This window comes from Acomys russatus, chromosome 4 (assembly GCF_903995435.1).
Source record: "Acomys russatus chromosome 4, mAcoRus1.1, whole genome shotgun sequence".
In the NCBI taxonomy this organism is placed as follows: domain Eukaryota; kingdom Metazoa; phylum Chordata; class Mammalia; order Rodentia; family Muridae; genus Acomys; species Acomys russatus.
In genome coordinates, this window is record NC_067140.1 from 26,865,572 (window position 1) to 26,885,364 (window position 19,793).

The 19,793-nt window shown below is 46.8% G+C and overlaps 1 protein-coding gene across 1 annotated transcript; it reads right to left on the reverse strand.

The window, feature by feature from the left end:
- Positions 1-18,716, reverse strand: Tcfl5 (transcription factor like 5). Its single transcript, XM_051143960.1, is given in 8 exon segments — positions 1-549; positions 3,199-3,226; positions 11,340-11,481; positions 14,308-14,554; positions 16,541-16,703; positions 17,143-17,326; positions 18,099-18,496; positions 18,498-18,716. Coding segments are annotated over 8 exon segments (1,389 nt in total). The 3' UTR covers positions 1-541.
- Between the last annotated feature and the right edge of the window lie 1,077 nt (positions 18,717-19,793).

The window sequence follows — 19,793 nt, forward strand, 5'->3', positions numbered from 1 at the left end:
TAAAGTTTCCAAACCTCTTCTAGTTAAGAACAATTTACCTTCTTCCAATTGCTAAAGGGGCGTATTTAAAATGTAAACAAAATAAGTAAATGGCAATGTTTTCTTTAGTCTTGAGACTCAAGAAATTACCAAGGATGTTAATTTGTTAAAGTTATCATGTTAAGAACACATGATGGTGTCAGACAGGTAATTGAAAAATTACTAATTATCAAGATGTCTTCATCCTCAAATGGTCATCCGGACATTAGTGGGTAAGTATTTTGTTTAGATAAATACTTCACAAAATGTGCTCTCAAAGTCCTTACTGGAGTCCCACCAACTGGAGCCACATCCCCCTCGAGGACTCAGAGCTGAGCTCCGGGATGGTAGGCATGTACATGATGCCGCAGGAACGGCAGTTCTCTCCCAGGTCCTGGGTCAGTCCAGTCACTTGATCTCCATGGCGGGGCTGCTCTGCAGACTGCCCTGTGCAGGGCAGGTCACCAGGGATTCGGGTCTGGTCAGCTTTAGCCTTCTGCCAGTCTTACCGCAAAACACGCTCTCAAATTCCTAAAGTCAAGAAGTGATCATTAATGCATTGAGTTCAAAGATGTGAACGCTGCTAGCTTCAAAAGCTGAAAATAGGAGCCATGTAAACTATCTCAAAGCACAATCTTCTAAGGTACCACAAACATGTATGTATACACCTTGTGAGATGTGAGAAAAAGAGGGATCTCAAATTTCCCAATAGCTGTAGGTGGCTTTTTTCTTCTTAAGATTTCCTAATAAATTCTCAGTGTCTCAGCACATTGCCAAAATGGACATTTGTGTCAAGTTGGTGGCTATCCCTTGACACACACTGGAGAGGATCCTTGGTCAGCCAAGGGCTAGGTGCAGTCCATGAGGTTGCTCTGCACACAGTGAGACCAAAAGCAGCTCCCTACCAGCTGCTAATCTTTGCTCACTCACCCAGCTCTCCCTTGATTTTAAAAGGCCTTAGGTCTAAAGGCTAGGCAAGGATAAGCCCTAAACACAGAGTCAACCTCAGTGTCAATAGATAGCTACCAAGTTTGATGCTCCAAGCATTTGGGGATGAGGTGGAAGGAACATATTCAGGAATGCTAGTCTAGAAGACACAGGAAAAAGTGGTTAACCATTTTGATTAATCTTTGAAATGCAGAACGTGGGAACTCCAACAAGGTAACCTGAGAGGAAAGGGGCCAGTATTTGGATTTTAATTCAAATACACAAGTATAGAGACCTGTGAACACAGAGGACATCAGAGATGGACATCTACAAATGAGAAAATGGCAGGAAGTACTCTAACCCCCTGAAGTGAGAGGATGGTGAACTAACCCTGTCTACGGCTGGGTTCAAAGATGTAGGCCTTTGGTGTCTATTTTCCATTTTTGTTTGTTTACAAAATTTTTTAAAGTATAGTGTTCTAGACTTACAAATTTAGGTTGTATGTTCCTGCTTTGGTAAACATATAGTAAAGTTTGGTGTTTTCACCACTTGTGAGTTTACAATTCTATGGCACAAAGTACATTCACAGAACTGTGTCCATCACCAGAAGCTTCTTCCAAAATGCCTATTACCATCCTAAACAGCCACTCTGTTGCTCTTTAACCATGGCACCCCACTGCCTGCCCTGACACACACCAGTCTCCATCTCTGAATCTGACCTCTCCAGGGACCTCTTTTTGTGACTGGCTTATCTCATTCAGCTTGTCAAGGGGTGTCCATGCAGTAGGTGCCGGAACATCAGTCCTTCTTATGGTGGACACTGCTGTGAGTGTCCTCTGTTGACGAGCACTGCTGCTCCAAATGCTCAGAGCCAAGTGTCAGTTTGAGTCTGTTTTCAATCTCCTGGGTTTATGCTCTGTATGGATATGGTAATTCTGAGAACTGTCATACCATTCTCCAGTGCTACACCATTTCATGTTATCACCAACAGGGCACACACAAGTGTTAGGATTCCTCAAGATTCTTTCTTTTCCTGTATTTGATTGATACTGGTTTTTCATTGTTTTGTTTTTGTTTTCCAGCACTGGGGATAAAACCCAGGACCTTGCAAGTGCTCTACCACTGAGTCACTTTGCTCCCAGGGGGGGTGATGTTCTAGAAGCTAGTGAAGAGAGCCAAGGGATGTCTTGAGGGCCCACTTGGGCCCATCTCTGGCTTAACACTGGGGGCAGCATAGAAAGGCTTTTGGGAGTAGACCTGAGACTGAGAGGAAGGTGGGGTGGAGAGGGTACTCATGCACTGGGCTCAGTCCCCAGCATTAACTGTGTGTGGCGGCATGTGACTGTCATTCTGGCGCTTGAGAAGTAGTGGCAGGAAGACCAGAAGCTCAAGGGCAACCTCAGCCACAGAGCCACAGAGCCTGCGGCCAGCCGGGGCTGCATGAGCTACGGGTCTTGTCTCCTAACCCTAACAAAAAGGAGAGAAAAGAAATGTTTGCTTTAAATGTTCCCACTAGGAACAGACTAAGGGACATAAAATTTTAATTTAGGAAGGACAGAAAGACAAAGGATGAGTAAGTAATAAAAAGTAAACTATGAAAAAAATACCAATGCGTACAGAGTAAATCAAGGAAGCTGGAGTATGGCCTCCAGCAAGCAGGGTCCAGAAGAGTAACTGGACAAGGCAGGCACAGATCAGGACAAGGAGGACAGGGATATTTTGTGCAAGATACTTTATTTTTAGAACAGATCACCACATAGTTTTGGCCACTCAGTGATACACAAGCCACAGGTGCTTGCTGGGTGGCTGACAGATACTTCTGGTGGCATGTTCTAAAGGGAGAAAGTTCTACACAACAGCAGTTTCCCCAGGAATGTTTGAGAGGTGTCCTCCTCTATATCTTGGCTTCCTACTGCTGCATCTGTGCCAACCGTGCTCCCCGAGGACACTGAGAAACTGGCAGTCATTGAGCTACAGATCCCAACCCTAAGGCCCCTGAGCATAGGCCGCGCTGCAGCAAATGACCCTGTATCAGTCCCAGCAAAGCTCTAGCTGTTGGGTTCTTCATCCACACTGCAGAGCCCATCCAATGCTGGCAGCAGCTTTTCCTCTACTCAGGGGAGCTGTGTTTATTACCTGCTGTATCAACTCCACATTGGACCCCAGCATCTGGTGAAGTCAGTGGTAGAGAGGGTTCAGCTCTCCAATGCACCCAGGCAGGGCAACCCCACAGGCTGCATGAGTGACACTTACCTGGTGTGGGTCTGTTTTGCAGCAGGAGCTGTACTTGGACGAGATCATAAAGGATCAGTTAAATGGACATTCTCCATCATATACACAACAAGGCTTCTGGTTTATGCAGCTCAGAGCGTGGGACACAGCAGTACTGGTAGGCAGACAGGCTACCAGCCCTCAATGTCACAGACGCTCAAAAGTCTTGCCAGGAGGGCCTCAAAACCTCTGTAAGGAAGATGGTACTCAAGACTGGGTGCAGTCTTTGCAAGGGGTATCTTCCCTACCCTGGGAGCAAAAGGCTGAGTCTAGACTGGAAAGGATGAGGGAGGGAAGGCATATCACTGCCTACCCAAACAGAGGACACTGCACAGAAAAGGGCAGACTCTCCACTTGCCTTGGCTGGTTCAGGTCCAGGCTCCAAAGACTGAGTCATGGGCACCTCATAATTAAGAAGTTTAAGAGAGCCAGGTGCAGTGACGCACGCCTGTAATCCAAGCACTCGGGGAGGCAGAGGCAGGTTCGAGGCCAGCCTGGTCTATAAAACCAGTCCAGGACATCAAGGCTACACAGAGACAGGGTACATAGAGAGGGTACATAGGGTGCTATTCAGCTGGCAGTAAGGAGGGCAAAGAACAGGACAGTGCTAGCAAGGGACAACAGAGCCACAGAGTTCCTCAGAAAATAGAAGAAATGGCAGCAGTCTTTATTAAATTAGGGGAGAAGGCCTGTGTGTCACGACAGGGTCTGGAGTAACCAGCTGAGGGTGTGACTTCAGAGCAAAAAGGACCCCTCCCCTGGAGACAAGACAGTAGGGCAAGTGAGCCACATATGGCAGTGGGTGCTGTGATGGGAAGAGGAAGAGAAGTCAGAGGAAGACAAGGGGTTCATCAGCCTTGAACACTTTGCTGAGGTTGTTACCAGAGACCCTGCCCTAGATGTCAAGCTGGAAAACAGCTGTGGAGATGGGCTTTCCTGGGACAAGAAGTCAAATGTAAACATTCACAGTGCTCACCAATGCCCCATGTGCCAATTCTGAGCACAGTGTTCTGCTTGTGTAAGACAATGTACAAAAGGTAACACTGATGGCATCTGTCCTTCACCACCCAGTCATTCAGACACACGAGCAATCTGGGACACCAAACAAGCCAGCTGGGTTCTATGTCTGAAATTGCTCTATAATTAAAAATCGACCACCAGTGACCCAGGTCCAGAAGGGATGTTCTACAGACCACTGGCCAGATCTCTTCAAACCTCAGTACCACAGTAAACAGGGATGGTGGGCGTGTAAGTGCTTAGACTGAAGGGCCAGATCAAACCCGGCACCTGAGCCATGGCTGGACAGTGAGGTGAGAACAAACAGGATGAACAAACAAAAAACTAACAGAGGTCATTTTAAGAATCCTTACAGAAAAGCCAGGTGTGGCAGCTCACACCTTTAATCCCAATACTGGGGAGGCAGAGGCAGGCAGAGCTCTGTGAGTTTCAGACAGCCTGGTCTGCAGAGCGAGTTCCAGGACAGCTAGGGCTACACAGAGAAATCCTGTCTCAAAAAACAAAACAAAACAAAACAAAAAAAAACCCCAAAACCAAAACCAAAACAATCCTTACAGAAGTGTCAGTAAGCCTTGGTATCAGACACTGCCACTAGCTTTGTGGGGCTGACATGAGCAGAGAGAGCTGTCTTTTAGAGGCCTGTGTACAAATTTTTCTAGCTAAAGATGCAAGCCTGTAATGTGTCTAAAATGTGGGGGTGGGGAGAGGTTCAATTATTAAGAGCACGGGCTGCTCTTCTAGAGGATCCAGGTTCAATTCCCAGCACCAACATGGCTGTTCACAACCATCTTAACTCCAATTCCAGGGGAGTCAATGCCCTCTTCTGGCCTCTGCAGGCAAAATATCCATACATATGGAATTTTAAAAATAAAACGTGTGCATGGATGCAATAATAGCAAATCAGCTGATAGTTACATGATGGATACAGGCATTGTTGGTTCTATACATGCTTGTTACAACACTGCTATCCAGTGGTCATCCACCTGCATTGCACTCTCATCTGCCAATACCTCTGCATCTCCATTAGGAGCTGGCCAGACCTGAAAACAGTAGGCCCAGCCCAAGATGTGCTGTAAGCCATCCCTATACCTTCCCTTGTGCCCCACACTCAGGTCACCACATCAATGCTGAGTCTGGGCTATTCCCTCCAGGGCCCTCTGGCTGAGTTGGTCTCCAGAGCTACAGCTGAGGCTTCCTACCAGGCCCAGTAGCAAGTAATAGGTATAAAATGTGGTCTGATCATATATCTCCCAGACCATGTATATTCCAGCCAAAATCCTTTCAAGGGTTCTGGTTCTCAGGAAGATCCCAGAGCCATTGCACTATGGGCTACCTGTCCTGTGCTCCCTCCAACCCCAGACGTGTGGCTGCAGACACTGTTGTCCCCAGCTATGACATGTGCCAACCCCACTTGAAAACCTGTGGAATTGCAGCTCTCCAGCCTGCACACTTCTGCAGTCCTACGGCCCCAGAGAGGCTCCTGACTGCCACTCACTGTCTAATGTTTCCTGTTTCCCTCTGAACCAGCAGGGGCTGTCAGTGCCACCAGGTCCCTAGAATCTGGAGTAGGTGCCTGTTAGGTTAGGAAAAATCTGCTGACGGAAATGGGTACTAACAAAACTTGGGGGGAAAATCACTTAAAACTCTCATTACTGAATCCTAAAAAACAACAATATACTTGGAAGTAAAGGTGGAAAATCACTATAGAGATAATAAAGCCTGAGTATGTTCAGGCCAATGATGGCCCAATAATCTGATCCAGAAACCATTTACAGGGTCAGTGAGACAAAGTCTCAGGAACAGCCTAAAAATATAATGGTCTTCTCCAGGGAAAAGGACATCAATTGGCTATCCAATACCAAATGGTCAGACCTGAAAACATATATACAAATGACATTATACAGATTAAGTAAGTTATACTTAGGAAATTGTATATATTATAAATACATACATATATACATACACATACATATACATGTAACAATTGTGAAAAAAGAGGTGATGAATTTGAAAGAGAGCAAGGAGGGATATATAGGAGGGTTTGGAGGGAAAGGTAAGGGGGAAATGGTGAAATTATAATCTCAAAAAGAAAATAAAAATCCTTAGTTTTAAAAGCCTCATTTTTTGAGTATATTCTTAAGATTTTATTTCAAAATTATAAACATTTTTTTGTACTAGATTATATCAACAATTTACCAAAAATAGGTACACAAAGCCAAACACTAAGTCTTTTTAACAAATAGAAAAGCTTTATTGTAGGACAGACCAGCAGTCTATTCTAGCAAATAATGATGTTAATAACCATAAAGACCCAATTAGAGTGAGCAGCACGGCCTAAGGGCACCCAGTATGCTTATAGAAGCTTAACAGTGCTACATTATACAACGTTAAGTGCCACCCAGACAGTGATGACAAGGATTGCAAGGTCCAGCTCAGTATGGCTGGATCCTGGTAGGCTTCTCACAGGTGCCCTTGGCAAGGCTGAACCCATTCTCCAGGACACTCCTGCTGGGCTCCACACAACATGGTGCAAAATCAGTACCCAGGTGTGATGGCTAGCCTTGACTGTCAGCTTGGCTACGTCTGGAATTAACTAAACCAAGCTGCTGGGTACACCTGTGAGGGCTTTCTTTTCTTTCTAATTTTTTTTCTTAGCTAAATCATTTGAAGTGAGAAGACCCACTTTATTTTTTAAAGATTTATTTATTTGTTTGTTTGTTTGTTTATTACATATACAATGTTCTGCCTGCATGTATACCTGCATGCCAGATCTCATTATAGATGGTAGAGAGCCACCATGTGGTTGCTGGGAATTGAACTCAGGACCTTTGGAAGAACAGCCAGCACTCTTACCCTCTGAGCCATCTCTTCAGCCCGGAAGACCCACTTTTAATCTGGATCTTTTGAGGTGAGAAGATACAGTTTTAATCCAGGCTACATCTTTTGCTTTTTTACACAAAGGACACTGAGTGGGGGAGCTTGACCCCTTCTGCCTGCTTGCTCTCGCTCTTGCGGGCAAGTCCATCTGGTCACCGACATTAATTACAGCCTACTTCTGTGAGATTCCAGTATGTGCTAAACGGACTGAAAAACTACAGCATTCTTGGACCTTCTGTTGGTAGACAGCAATTGGACTAGCTGGACCACAGCTTGTAAGCCACTCCAATATGTCCCTGTTATATATGTCTATATAATATATGTATATTCATTCCATAAGTTTGTTCCTCTAGAAATCCCTGACTAATACAGATTTTGGCACCAGAAGTGGTTCTAGAGCAACAGAAGTATAAGGGTGAATTTTCTTTTTGGAATAGGCTTTCCAATTTGCCAACAGTTGCCGGAGCCTCTCCTGGAAACTCACAGAGTGCTGAAAGCTCATGGTGTAAACTATTCTACAGACTTAAGGAGGCAATGCATTTGACCCTGATTCACCAGTTGTGAGAGGCAAGAGATTTGGTTACTGTATATAAAACTTGTTGATAATTTGTGGAAAAATGAGGGAAGTGGTGCTGCTGGTTGGTTGCTCCTAGCATCTCACATAAACTGACAAAGGAAAAGAATGCACTTCATAATAAAATTAACCAACTTCTAGCATCTCAGAATTCGGTGGAGGAGAACAGTGAGCTCAGTGATAAAGTTGACTGGCTCCACATGCACAGTCTAAAGGTTTCTAAGAGAATCCTCTCTCCAGCAACCATAGAGCTCAAGTTGCAGAAAATCAAATCAAAATACTCACTGTACGGTTGGCTGAATTACAGCAAAAATTCAAGTCCCAACCTCAGGCAGTGTCAGCGATTAAAGTAAGAGCTTTAGTGGGTAAAGGGTGGGATCCTGTACCTCGGGATATGGATGTGTGGGAGGTCCCTACTGAAGCTCAGAACTTTGAACTCTGATTCTGAAGGATTTGTCTCACCTGAGGAAGTAGTCTCTCCATCCTCCTCAGAAGATGAGCTCATATCTCCACTCCCTGAAAGATTGCCTTTTCCACCTTTGAGGAAATTAGTCCTTTGTTGTATGCTAACCCAGCAACGACTGTCTCTGAAGGGAAGGTTCCTGAGGGACCCCACCAATAGCTGCCTCTAGACCTGTAAGTTACCTTTAGACTTAAGGCTAAGCAGGCTTCTAGAAGGGAGACAGACAGTGTAGTCCATGGGGAGGCAGGATACAATCTAAAGAGCTTAATGTGCTTGCTAATTCATTCAATCAGAAGTCTGGAAAGTTAAAAAAAAAAAAAAAGAAGAAGAAGAAGAAGAAGAAGAAGAAGTCTGGAAAGTATGTGTGGGAATGGATCTTAAGAATATAATGGTGGAAGAAACATGAACCTGAATCAGGCTGAATCTATTGATCTGGGTCCTCTGAGTGAAGATTGTATGGAAGGAGTTAGAGATGCCTGATATCCCTTGGCTCAGTGTTGACCAAAGGACTTTAAGGCTCAGGGAAATGGCAATGCTAGGGTGAGTATGGTGAGTAAAGCTTAATCCTCCACAATGGAAGGCCACGAAGACATGCCCTTCGCTAAGGCAAAATGGTGAGAGGGGCGCCAGGACAGAAGATCTTTGCTGTCACCCTTTTCCTTGTGTCAAACCTTAGCGTTAGAGCCACTGCTACTCAGCTGACATAATTAAATGCAATGGGCTTGAGGCCAGGTGGCAGCAAAGGCAAGGTAATCACAGTAACGGTAATGGTAGCATAGACACAGCAATGTCCATAAATGGCCTGACTTGTAATGGGCAGCACAGGCCTTTGGTACTAGCTAATGGATCACAGTGTTTCTGGTCATGAAATAGGTAAGAAGCATGCTGCATTTTTGTTTAATCTATATAAGTGGAAAAATTCTCAAATGAAAGAAAGGCTATTTGGGCGTGGTGCTGCATGCTTGTAATCCCAGCACTTGGGAGGCAGAGACAGCGGATCTCCGTGAGTTCAAGGCCAGCCTGGTCTACAAAGTGAGTCTAGGATAGCCAAGGCTACACAGAAAAACCATGTCTCGAGGAAAAAAAGAAAGAAAGAAAGAAAGAAAGAAAACAAAGAGTTTAAAAAAGGGCTGGAGAGATGGCTCAGTGAGTGGTTAAGAGCAGTGGCTGTTCTTCCAGAGGTCCTGAGTTCAATTCCCAGCACCCACATTGTAGCTTACAACCATCTATAATGTGATCTGATGCCCTCTTCTGGCATGCAGGTGTATATGTAGATAGAGCACTCATACATAAAACAAAACTAATTAATTAAAAAGAAAGAAAGAAAAGGCTACATTGGATTGTGGCAAAAGGGAATCTCAGCCCATGAACCAATTTCTAGACATGAGCCAGTTTGCAGAGCCAGAGCCTCTCATGGGCAGTCAGGTCCCCATGATGAAGGGCCTGGATAAAATGCCTGAGTTTTACTATTAGCCTTTTTTCAGTCCGTTCTCAGAGGGACTTAAGAGCCTTTTACAAGGGCAACTGTCCACTGGAGGAAATACAGAATGGGTAGTAGAGGACATTAGTTATAAATACCAGCTAAGGCCAGGTGACCAGCTGCAGAAACAAGGATTATAACTGACATGAGCATTTTTGTCATATTTTGTTGAGAATGTGTTTGTACAGATATTTGTGTTTTATTTTCTTGATTCCTTTATTATGTAATATAATATCAATTATATTAGTGGTTATCATATTGAAGTCTGAAATACTAAAAGGACAGCCCTTAAGGACATTACCACCAACTCTAAACTTCTGTGTTAGTGGTTGTATGAGGAAGTTAGATTATGTCAGGCATAATTATGACATGGTTAAATTTGTATTTTTGAAATTATACTTGTGGGAATTTTTATCATGTCAGATGCAATTATGACCTGGTTATTGTTTTCATTTGGAAATTAATCATGACATAAGGAAATAAGACTGTCAAGTTGGCAACCAACATAAGGACACGGAAAACAACAGACGCTTGCCTGGGCCTGTTTGCTCTGGTTGGTAACTCCATTTCTTCAGGGCATTAGAGCCCTATTTCATTTGGATTCTGGTGTGTATGGAAGATTCTTGGGCCTCCCACTGGTGACAGCCATTACTGGATTGGCTGGACCACAGCCTGTAAGCCATTCTAATAAATGCCCTTTCTTTCTTTCTGTCAGTTCTGTTCCTTTAGAAAACCTAAAACACCAGGTTTCACTTACTTCTCTAAAGCCTTATTACCCTTGAAAGAAAAAGGCCATGACCACCAGAATTCTGAGGCCAAAACCTGCCATTAAGGTCTCCCATGCAGCAACACAGAATCAACCCACAGTTGCTCGCTTCCTTCCACTGCTAAGCTACCTCCCAAAGCAGCCATCCGTCCTGGTAGAACCAGGAGGGCCGGACAACAACTACAGCTCACGTGCGGAAGAACAGGAACAAAGGCAGCAGTTCCCAAGGAACCACAGTGTGTGGGCAGCAAAGGCTCAGCCTAGCTGGTCTCATACACAAAGATCTAATAATCTGCCTTATGAACCCACCTGAACCAGAAGTCCAGACTACAATTTGGCATTTATCGGTATCCCTCCCGCCCGATCCCCAGGGCTTCACAAACAGAAGGTAAGTACTCTACCACTAAATTCTTTTTTTTTGTTTGTTTGTTTGTTTGTTTTGTTTTTCGAGACAGTTTCTCTGTGTAGCCTTGGCTATCCTGAGCTCACTTTGTAGACCAGGCTGGCCTCGAACTCACAGCGATCCACCTGCCTTTGCCTCCCGAGACTACCACTAAATTCTATCTGCTGTCCTTACCAAGTTCTAAGAGGAAAAAAACCATGTCCTGAGTGCAGTTCAGATCTAACATAATAGACCACACACAACAGGTGCTCAACTTGGTATTTGACACTTGACAGTCATCTGTATTTCATAAGCAAATCTGAGCTGTGACTATAACTTCAGCAAGTGACATCAACACAGAGAACTCCCTTCATACTAAACTTCATATCTGACCTCAGAGTCTAGGACACCCAGGGCAGTCTAGGAAGAGGGATCAGAGGCAACACTGACAACTACAACACAGAATTCTCAAGTTCTGCCCTCCTGCTCCGTCACATATCAAGGGAATCCCCATCTTCACTGAGCACACTCAGGAGTACTGGAGACCACTTCATGAATACTCACCTTTTTAAGAGAATCCCCATGTCTTTCCTGAATGTACTTCAGGAACGCTGTGGTCCACTGAAGGGTTGTTGCTTTATCTGTCTCCGCATTGCAGAATGGAACTAAAAGATTCAGCTCATCACAGCAAATGCGGATTCTGCGCCTGCAGTCAAAACCCACAATCATCACACAGAGCAGTTGGTGAAGTGCAGGAGCAATAAGGTTTATGGTTCAGAGAAAGCAGAAGAGATGGAGCTGGCCTCCGAGGTGCGCCCCACCTAGAAGCCTCAGGAGAGCCAGAGGGCACTTGGCGACTGAGCACCTGTCTATAGAGGCCATTGCTGCCCATGGTCACCAAAGTACCTGTAGCACCCAGCTCTCTACACTTTCTGTATTTATTTCTTTCTCATGGGCCAGCTCTCCATAGCAGAGATGACTGCAAAAATCCCTGAACTCAGGAGCAAAATTCTCTGTGCACTATTTTTTTTTTTTTCATTGTTTTTCTTTTCTTGCAGTGCTGGGTTCTGAACTCAGAGCCGTACTCCCAGGCCCACGCTGTTACTCAGGACTTGCTTACTATGTACAGAAACATACTCAGGTCCATGCAGAGCTTTCAGAAAGAGTGGGGCATGGTGGGACACACCTCTAATACAGCACCTCAGAAGGAGTGGGGCACGGTGGGACACACCTCTAATACAGCACCTCAGAGAGCAAGGCAGAAGAATCACAAATTCACGGGCAGCCTAGGCTGCATATGAGACCCCGTCTTATGAAAATAAATTTGTCTTTGTTTTTAGAGAACTTAGAGCGAGGACTGGGGAAGAAGCGTGGGTGAAGAATGCTTGCCTAGCGCTCCCTGGGGTCTGGGCTTCCACCACCATTACTGGAAAAAAAAAATCTTGAGAGGAATCTCATAGCCTGTTTTAAGCTTTACATATTACATCCAATAACAAGCAGAACTCTCACTGTGCTGGCAACAAACAGTTACCCAGTGCAGTCCACTTTGCCCATCTTCACACCCACACATCTGGAGTCAAATGGAAGGAAGCCCAAGCTCCTTTCCCATGAGCTCAGGTAGTTCTGCCCGCCAGACCCTATCCTATAGTTAAAAAACCCAAGAAGCACAGGACTCACTAGAAGCCATTAAACTAGGAGCTTTTAAGAATTCCACAGAGCAGCTATCTCATACGTGCTCAGTAAACATACATCAGTACTCACAATGTGCAGTGGGCTAACATGTGCTATATACAGGCATAATGTGAAAAATGCCTGGGCTACAGAGGGAAACCCTGCCTCACAAAGAGAACACAATGGGGCTGGAGAAATGGCTCAGCAGTTGCTCTTGCAGAGGACCCAAGTTCGATCACCAACTCCCACAGTCTTCTGACTGCAGCAGTCACCAAGCACATATATGGTGCACAAACATCCATATAGGCAAAACACACATAAAAATAAGTTACATATTAAAAAAATAAATTTTAAAGAGAGCTGGAGAGATGGCTCAGTGGTTAAGAGCACTGGCTGCTCCTCCAGAGGTCCTGAGTTCAATTCCCAGCAACCACATGGTGGCTCACAACCATCTATAATGTGATCTGATGCCCTCTTCTGGCCTGCAGCTGTCCATGCAGATACAGCACTCATATACAGAAATAAACAAATAAATCTTAAAAGAAGAATCTTAAGGTGGGGTGGGGGTTGGTGGGTGGTGGTGGTGGGGGGGTTGGGGGTGGTGGTGGTGGTGTTCAGTGGCTGGTTGTTCTTGCAGAGGACCTGGGCTCAATTCCCAGCACCCACATGGCAGCTTACAACTGTAACTCCAATTCCAGGGGATCCAACACTCTCATTCAGACATACATGCAGCTAAAACACCAATGTACATAAAATAAAAATAAATCAAATACTATTATCCCTGAGCTGGAAATAGATACAAAATGCTCATAAGCAACCAAAGTAATTATTATTTTATATAGTACATTATTATTATTATTATTATTATTATTATTATTATTATTATTATTATTGCTATTAAACATAGTAATAAAAACCCAACTTCAGCAGGGCTATGGTGGCACATGCTTTTACTCCCAGCACTTGGGAGGCAGAGGCAGGCAGATCTCTGAGCTTAAGGCCATCCTGGTCTACAGAGCGAATTCCAGGGTAGTCAGGGCTACACAGAGAAACCCTATCTCAAAACACCACCACCACCACCACCACAAAAATCAAAAACCAAACAGACTCAAAACCAAGACATCCAACATCAACAGAGAAAGATTAACAACCTTTTACATTACCTAGAGGAGCACAAATAGAATCCATAGGCAAGCTCACCTCACTAACAATTTTAACCTCCTCTTTCCCAACATTCTTTTCTTTTCCCTTCCTTTCTTTGTTTTTGGATGCAGGGTCTTGTTATTCAAGGCTGGCCTAGAATCCACTCCATAGGCTAGGTTGTCCTCAAACTCAAGGCAATCCTCCTACCTCTGCCTCCTGAATACTGCAGTCACAGTGTGTGCTATCACACCTGACCCCACACAAAACACAAAAGCTGCATTTGTTACCTACTGGGCCCAATCCTCTTTCCAGGGGCCTGCTGACAAGACTGGCCTTTCATTAGTGTCTGGGAACTTGGGCTTGGGGAGATTAATGAAGGGCAGCTAGTAATGCCTCAACCCTGCAAGCAGCAAGGCTCACACTGGGAGCCTGAGAGAGTCTGTCATGTGACAGGCACCAACACAGTCTTAGTCTCTGATGACATCATCAGTGCCCTTGGAACACACCCTCAGATACTCAATTAGGAGTTCCTTTTGGGAGAAGACTCCTGTGCTCCCTTGCTCTGCCTCCCACCACAGTCAGTCAAAGCAAGAGTCTACCAGAGACCAGGGAGTCTTGAGTCCTAAGCCTCCCTCCAGAGGGTGGGTGGACCATCACACAACGCTGGCACATCTAAGACAACTGTGTAGATGGAGCTGACAGGCCATCACTGTAGTACCTTCTATCTCTTTCCATTCGGTTATGCCTCTCTCGACGCTGAGACCTTCCTCCCTGGGGTCCGCTCTGTGTCTGCTCCCCCAGGTTTGACTGTGAGGAATCCGAAGGCTGCCAGGTGCCCTGTGAAGCGGTCGTGCCCTCGCCCACATTCTGAATCTCTCCCAGGGCTCTCCGCTCCACACTTGTGTCCAGCTGGCGGGTTCTACTCCGGTTCCTCTTATTGATTGCTTGTTTACATAGCGCTTCTTCTTTGCAAAAGAAGAAAAAAGTGGCCATTTAGTTTTTTATTCTTTGTTTTTGTTTTTGTTTTTTGTTTTTCAAGACAAGGTCTCTCTGTGTAGCTTTGACTGTCCTGGACTCCCTTTGTAAACCAGGCTGGCCTCCAACTCACAGAAATCTGCCTATCTCTGCCTCCTGAGTGCTGGGATTAAAGACATACGCCACCATGCCCGGCTAGTTTTTCTATTCTTAACGTATCCCCATTAATGTTGAATATGTTTGTTTGGCATCTTGTTTGGTTTTTCTTCCGACAAAGAGTCTCATGAAGCCTACACTGCCTTAACTCATAATGGAGCTGAGGACATTTGTGAATTCTTGATCCTCTAAGTGCTGGGACTACAGGTGTGTACCAATATGTTCTGGGGTTTTTTTCCTTTTCTTTTTTGACTCTGTGTGTGTGTGTCTGTGTGTGTGTGCGTGGTTTGCATTTCAACCTAAGATTCTAACACTATCAAGTAGGAAGACACACGGAATTGTAGTGACAGAGACTCTGGGTACTGAGCGCTGATGCTACAGTTACTGCAAAGCTTGACAGAAACACCCCTTCTGAGTGCTGTGCAGCCAACACACTAGGTCACTTCCTCCCTCTTTTCTTTTGGAGCTCAGGGTGGAGCTCAGGTCTTAAGTGCAGAAACTAAGACTTTTTTTTTCTAGAATTTAGGATGGAAAAGAATGTTTTAGTTATTTTCACCAAAAATATTTTCTTCAGGCTGGAGAGATAGCTCAGTGGTTAAGAGCACCAGCTGCTCTTCCAGAGGTCCTGAGTTCAATTCTCAACACCCACAAGGTGGTTCACAACCATGTATACTGGGATCTGATGCCCTCTTCTGGCCTGCAGGTGTACTCGCAGGCAGAGCACTGTATGCATAATAAATAAATCTAAAAAGAAGGAGGAGGAGAAGAGAGAAAGAGAGACATAGAAAGGAATTCACAAGTTCTTGTGTTTTCTTCCTTGGCCTTAGTAGTAGGCACAAGGCCCATCTCAGTGCTGATCTATATGCTCATCTACAGTGCTTCTTACATGCCAAACCTTCTCACCACCCACTGACCTCTGCTAAGTCCTGCCACTCCCATGACACAGTGTTCTTTTTTTAAAAAATAATTTTAAAATATTTATTTAGTTATTTTACATATATAAGTGCTCCATCTGCATGTACACCCACTGCCAGAAGAGGGCATTATATCACATTATAGATGGTTGTGAGCCACCATGTAGGTTGCTGGGAATTGAACTCAGGACCTCTGGAAGAGCAGACAGTGCTCTTAACCACTGACCCATTTCTCTAGACCCCACAGTGTTATTTCTATCTCTTCCACGCTTTCAGCTGATTTCAGATTCCATCATCACGTACAAAGTACTAAAAAAAAAAAAAAAAAAAAAGCGCTACAGGTGGGCAGTGGTGGTGCACATCTTTAAGCCGAGTAAGGTGGACCTCAGAGTTTGAGGCCAGCCTGGTCCACAGAGCAAGTTCCAGGACAGCCAGAGCTACATAGAGAAACCTTGCCTTAAAAGCAAAACAGAACAAAAAACCAAAAAAAGCTACAAAGTGCTTTCAATGACTAAGGCATCTAAAGATTTAAGTGAGTCTGTTGTCACTTTACTATTACGAAAAAGCTCCCAAATACAAAGTGTGCAAATTTGGGTCAACTGTGATGTTCAAAACTCATAAGAGTTCAGAGATGCCTGAGGATGAGGAGTGGAGGGCAAACCCCCAAAATTTCTTACTTGTGTGCATATACAGGACCTCTTCTATCTCGGCTCACCAAAGCCTGCAGGCAGCTACAGCTCATCAAGAATACACTTAGCCGGGCATAGTTGTAATCTCAACACTCAGGGAGGCAGAGGCAGGTGGATCTCTGTGAGTTCGAGGCCAGCCTGGTCTACAAAGTGAGTCCAGGACAGCCAGGATTACACAGAGAAACCCTGTCTGGTGGGAGGGAGGGAGTGCACTTACCTCCCACTTTAATCCAAACCTGCTCCGGCAAGGCTTTGTTTCTACTACCTCCTGTCTGTTTGGTGGACTCAATCTCTTGCTGGTAACAGAAAGAAAATGCTCTGGGCAGTCCAATATCCTGGTGCTTAGCAGCTTCCAGTATAGAACATGAGTTACTAGAACTCTGGATAAAAAAAAAATTAAGTAACAGGAAGTGTATCAATATGTAGCTTAGCTCTTTATAGCACAAATAAAATGTACTCAACAGAATTATGCTTAAGCCTTCTGAAAAACTTTCACTTAAAAAAGATTTTAACTGTATATGTGTGGGCTTGTGCACATTACTGTGGGTATTCTGGGTGTCAGAGGGGTCCCCCTAAAGGTGAGATTAACAGGCAGCTGTGAAATGGGAACTGACCTAGGATCCTATACTAGAACAGCATGCACTCTTAACCAAGCCACGTCTCTAGCCCTTTCACTAGGTCTCTTATTGGCTCCTAACAATATAAATATTTCAACTTAAAAAGGTTACCAAGCTCTATTTAAATTAAAAACAAAAAATCCTAGGACAAGACCACATTAAACGACAAGCTTTGCATTTAACACCAATGAAAAAGCTTTACCTGTGTCTGTGCAAGGCTGGCGTTCCCACCAGTGGAGCAGGCACTTGTAAACAGCGGGTAGGTGAACTGCAAAGCAGTAGTGGCAGCAGCAGTTTTATTTTTCACTAAGGTCGTACATTTGTTTTGTTGCTGGTGAAGAGGAACATTCATTAATTCAGATGGATGTCGAATAAGAGTTACCAAACTGCCAAGACAAAAGAAAACCCAGAAACCTGAGGAACAGGTGGCAGAGAGGCGCCCAAAACATTGCCATTACCCATTCCACCACTAAGGTCATGCTAGACTCTGCCCTGCTTCTCAAGTGGTCCTGGACATGGCCGAATAATCCACTGGCCAGTAGTGCTGAAGTCCACTTGCCTCCCTGCCTACAACACTCCCTGGCACCGATCTCTGTCATCCTTCAAATCTGGCAAGGATGGGCAAGACCAGGTCAGCCAGAGCCTGGGTGAGTGGAAAACTGCGGTGTCAGTGTCATTCGACAGCTACCTGGGAGGACATTAAGTGGGCCAGGTGCTGCCACAGTTTTTACATTAATCTTTCCCCTCTACAGGTCCACATCTGTAAGCCTCCACCCCAAGTCTGCACTTAAGGCCAGAGCAGTTTCCCATGGCACCCAGGAGGAAGACGGGAGAAAAAGGAAACTTTTTCTTTCCTTTTTGGGGTGCAGAGACAGACCAAAGGTTCACAAGCTCCAAAGTACTCCACAGCGCTTGTACTAGTGTACATCTTCCAGATCAGCCTCAGTAAGTCAGAGCCCAGACACCATTGACCGTCACAAGTAAAAGGCATGTCCTGGCTCTTGGGTACACGCAGAACCGGTCCGGGGGAATCCTCCCGGGCGCAACAGGTGGCCCTGCCCCAGCTCTCCACCCAGACTCAACAGGTGCCCAGAACGACCCCCTTCGGGCGGCCCCTCCTCCCCGACACCCCCGCGCCTGCGCCCACCCCGCACGCACTTGTTGAGCGCCACGCCCGTCTCGGCGGGCTCGGCACCGCGCGGCGCAGGCGGCTCGGCCGGCATACTGTTGAAGCGGTCCTCCAGGCGGACGCGTACGGTCGGCTTGGCCCGGGCCTCGGCTGCGCCGTCGGGCCCCGCGCCGCCCGCGCCCTCCTTGGCCACCGTGCCGTCCGCCCGCGTCCGCGTCCCGTCCGCGCCGCCGGGCGTCTTCTCGGCCGCGCCCGCCTCGCCTAGCAGCATCATACGCAGCTCCTGGAAGTCGACGTGGCCCAGGCACGGCGCGTCGGCCGCCAGCGGCGGGCACAGCACTGGGTACACGGGCGGCGCCGGCGCCAGCGAGCCCGCCGCGCCCGAGCCCGCGCCAGGGCCAGCCAGCAGCGCGGAGCCCAGGCGCGCCCTCGAGCTCGCCGTCCGCCGCCTCCATGTGCGAGTAGAGGATGTGCTGCAGCTGCGTGTACTCCACTTCCGTCATCTCCACCAGGCTCAGGTCGGTGGTCGTAAAGCTCAGACCCGGCTCTCCCAGCGCCGCGTCCCCGCCGCCCGCGCCCTCGGGGCCCGCCTCGCCGCCCGTCGCGCCTGCCTCAGGCGGCGGCTCCCGCGGCCCGGGGCCCGACATGCCGGCGCGGCGCGGCCCAACGGCGGGGCGCGGGCGCGGGGACGGCGACGCAGACGCGGGCGGGCGGCGAGGCGGGGTCGCGGCCTCGGCAGACGACGCGCCGGCCACAGCGGGCGCGCCGTTGGGGGAGGGAAACCGCTGAGCACCGTAGGAGCAGTGCGTCTGCGCAGTCCCGCCCACAACGGTAACCCCACCCCCTTTTGGGCCACGCCCCTCCGTTACCCGCCGCCCCCAGCCAACTGCCCGCCCGCCCCGCCCCCTCCCCCTGTGTCCCCTGTGCTCAAACCCTTGACAGGCCACGCCCTGCTGGTGGCCACGCCCAGTTTAAATCACATCCTCTCTTAGGACACGCCCATAGTCCTCACGCTGTCTTAGGCTCGTCCCCCTCCCAGGTCAGCTTCTCCCTGCCCTTGGCCAGGGAGCTTGCTACTTGATGCTCCCGCTTTCCCCACTAGCCCTGGGGACTCGCCCACCTACTTTGGGTGCTTTATGTGGAGTATCCCGCAACACACACTCCAGGCTTTCCTCCCTCTCCCCCGCCTCCCAGGGCCCCCCCCCCCCCCCCCGCGCTTCAAGCTGGGGATTAGACATGGAGCCTCCCACATATGGAGCTATCATTCTACCAGCAAAGAAAGCATCAACTGTTTTATACCCAGCAAAGATAGCATTACCATATCATTCTATATCCTGTGTCTTACTTAGGGTATCTTTTGCTGTGGTAAAACAACATGACCAAAATCAGTTTAGTGAGGAAAGGGCTTATTACTCTTAAACTTAGTTAATAATCCGTCACTGAGGGAAATGAAGGCAATAATTTAAGCGAGGCAGGAACGGATGGAGAAGCCATGGAGGAGTGTTGCTTACTGTTTTATTCCTCATGGCTTGCTCAGCCTGCTTTCTTAAAGCACCCAGGATATCCAGCCCAAGGGTAGTACGGCCCACAGTGAGCTGGGCCCACCTGCATCAGGTGTCAATCAAGAGGATGCACCACAGGCTTACCCACAAAGATAATGTCATAATTATATACCCAACAGAGATGGCATCATCTTGTAATTCTGTGCCTAGAAAAACTATCTT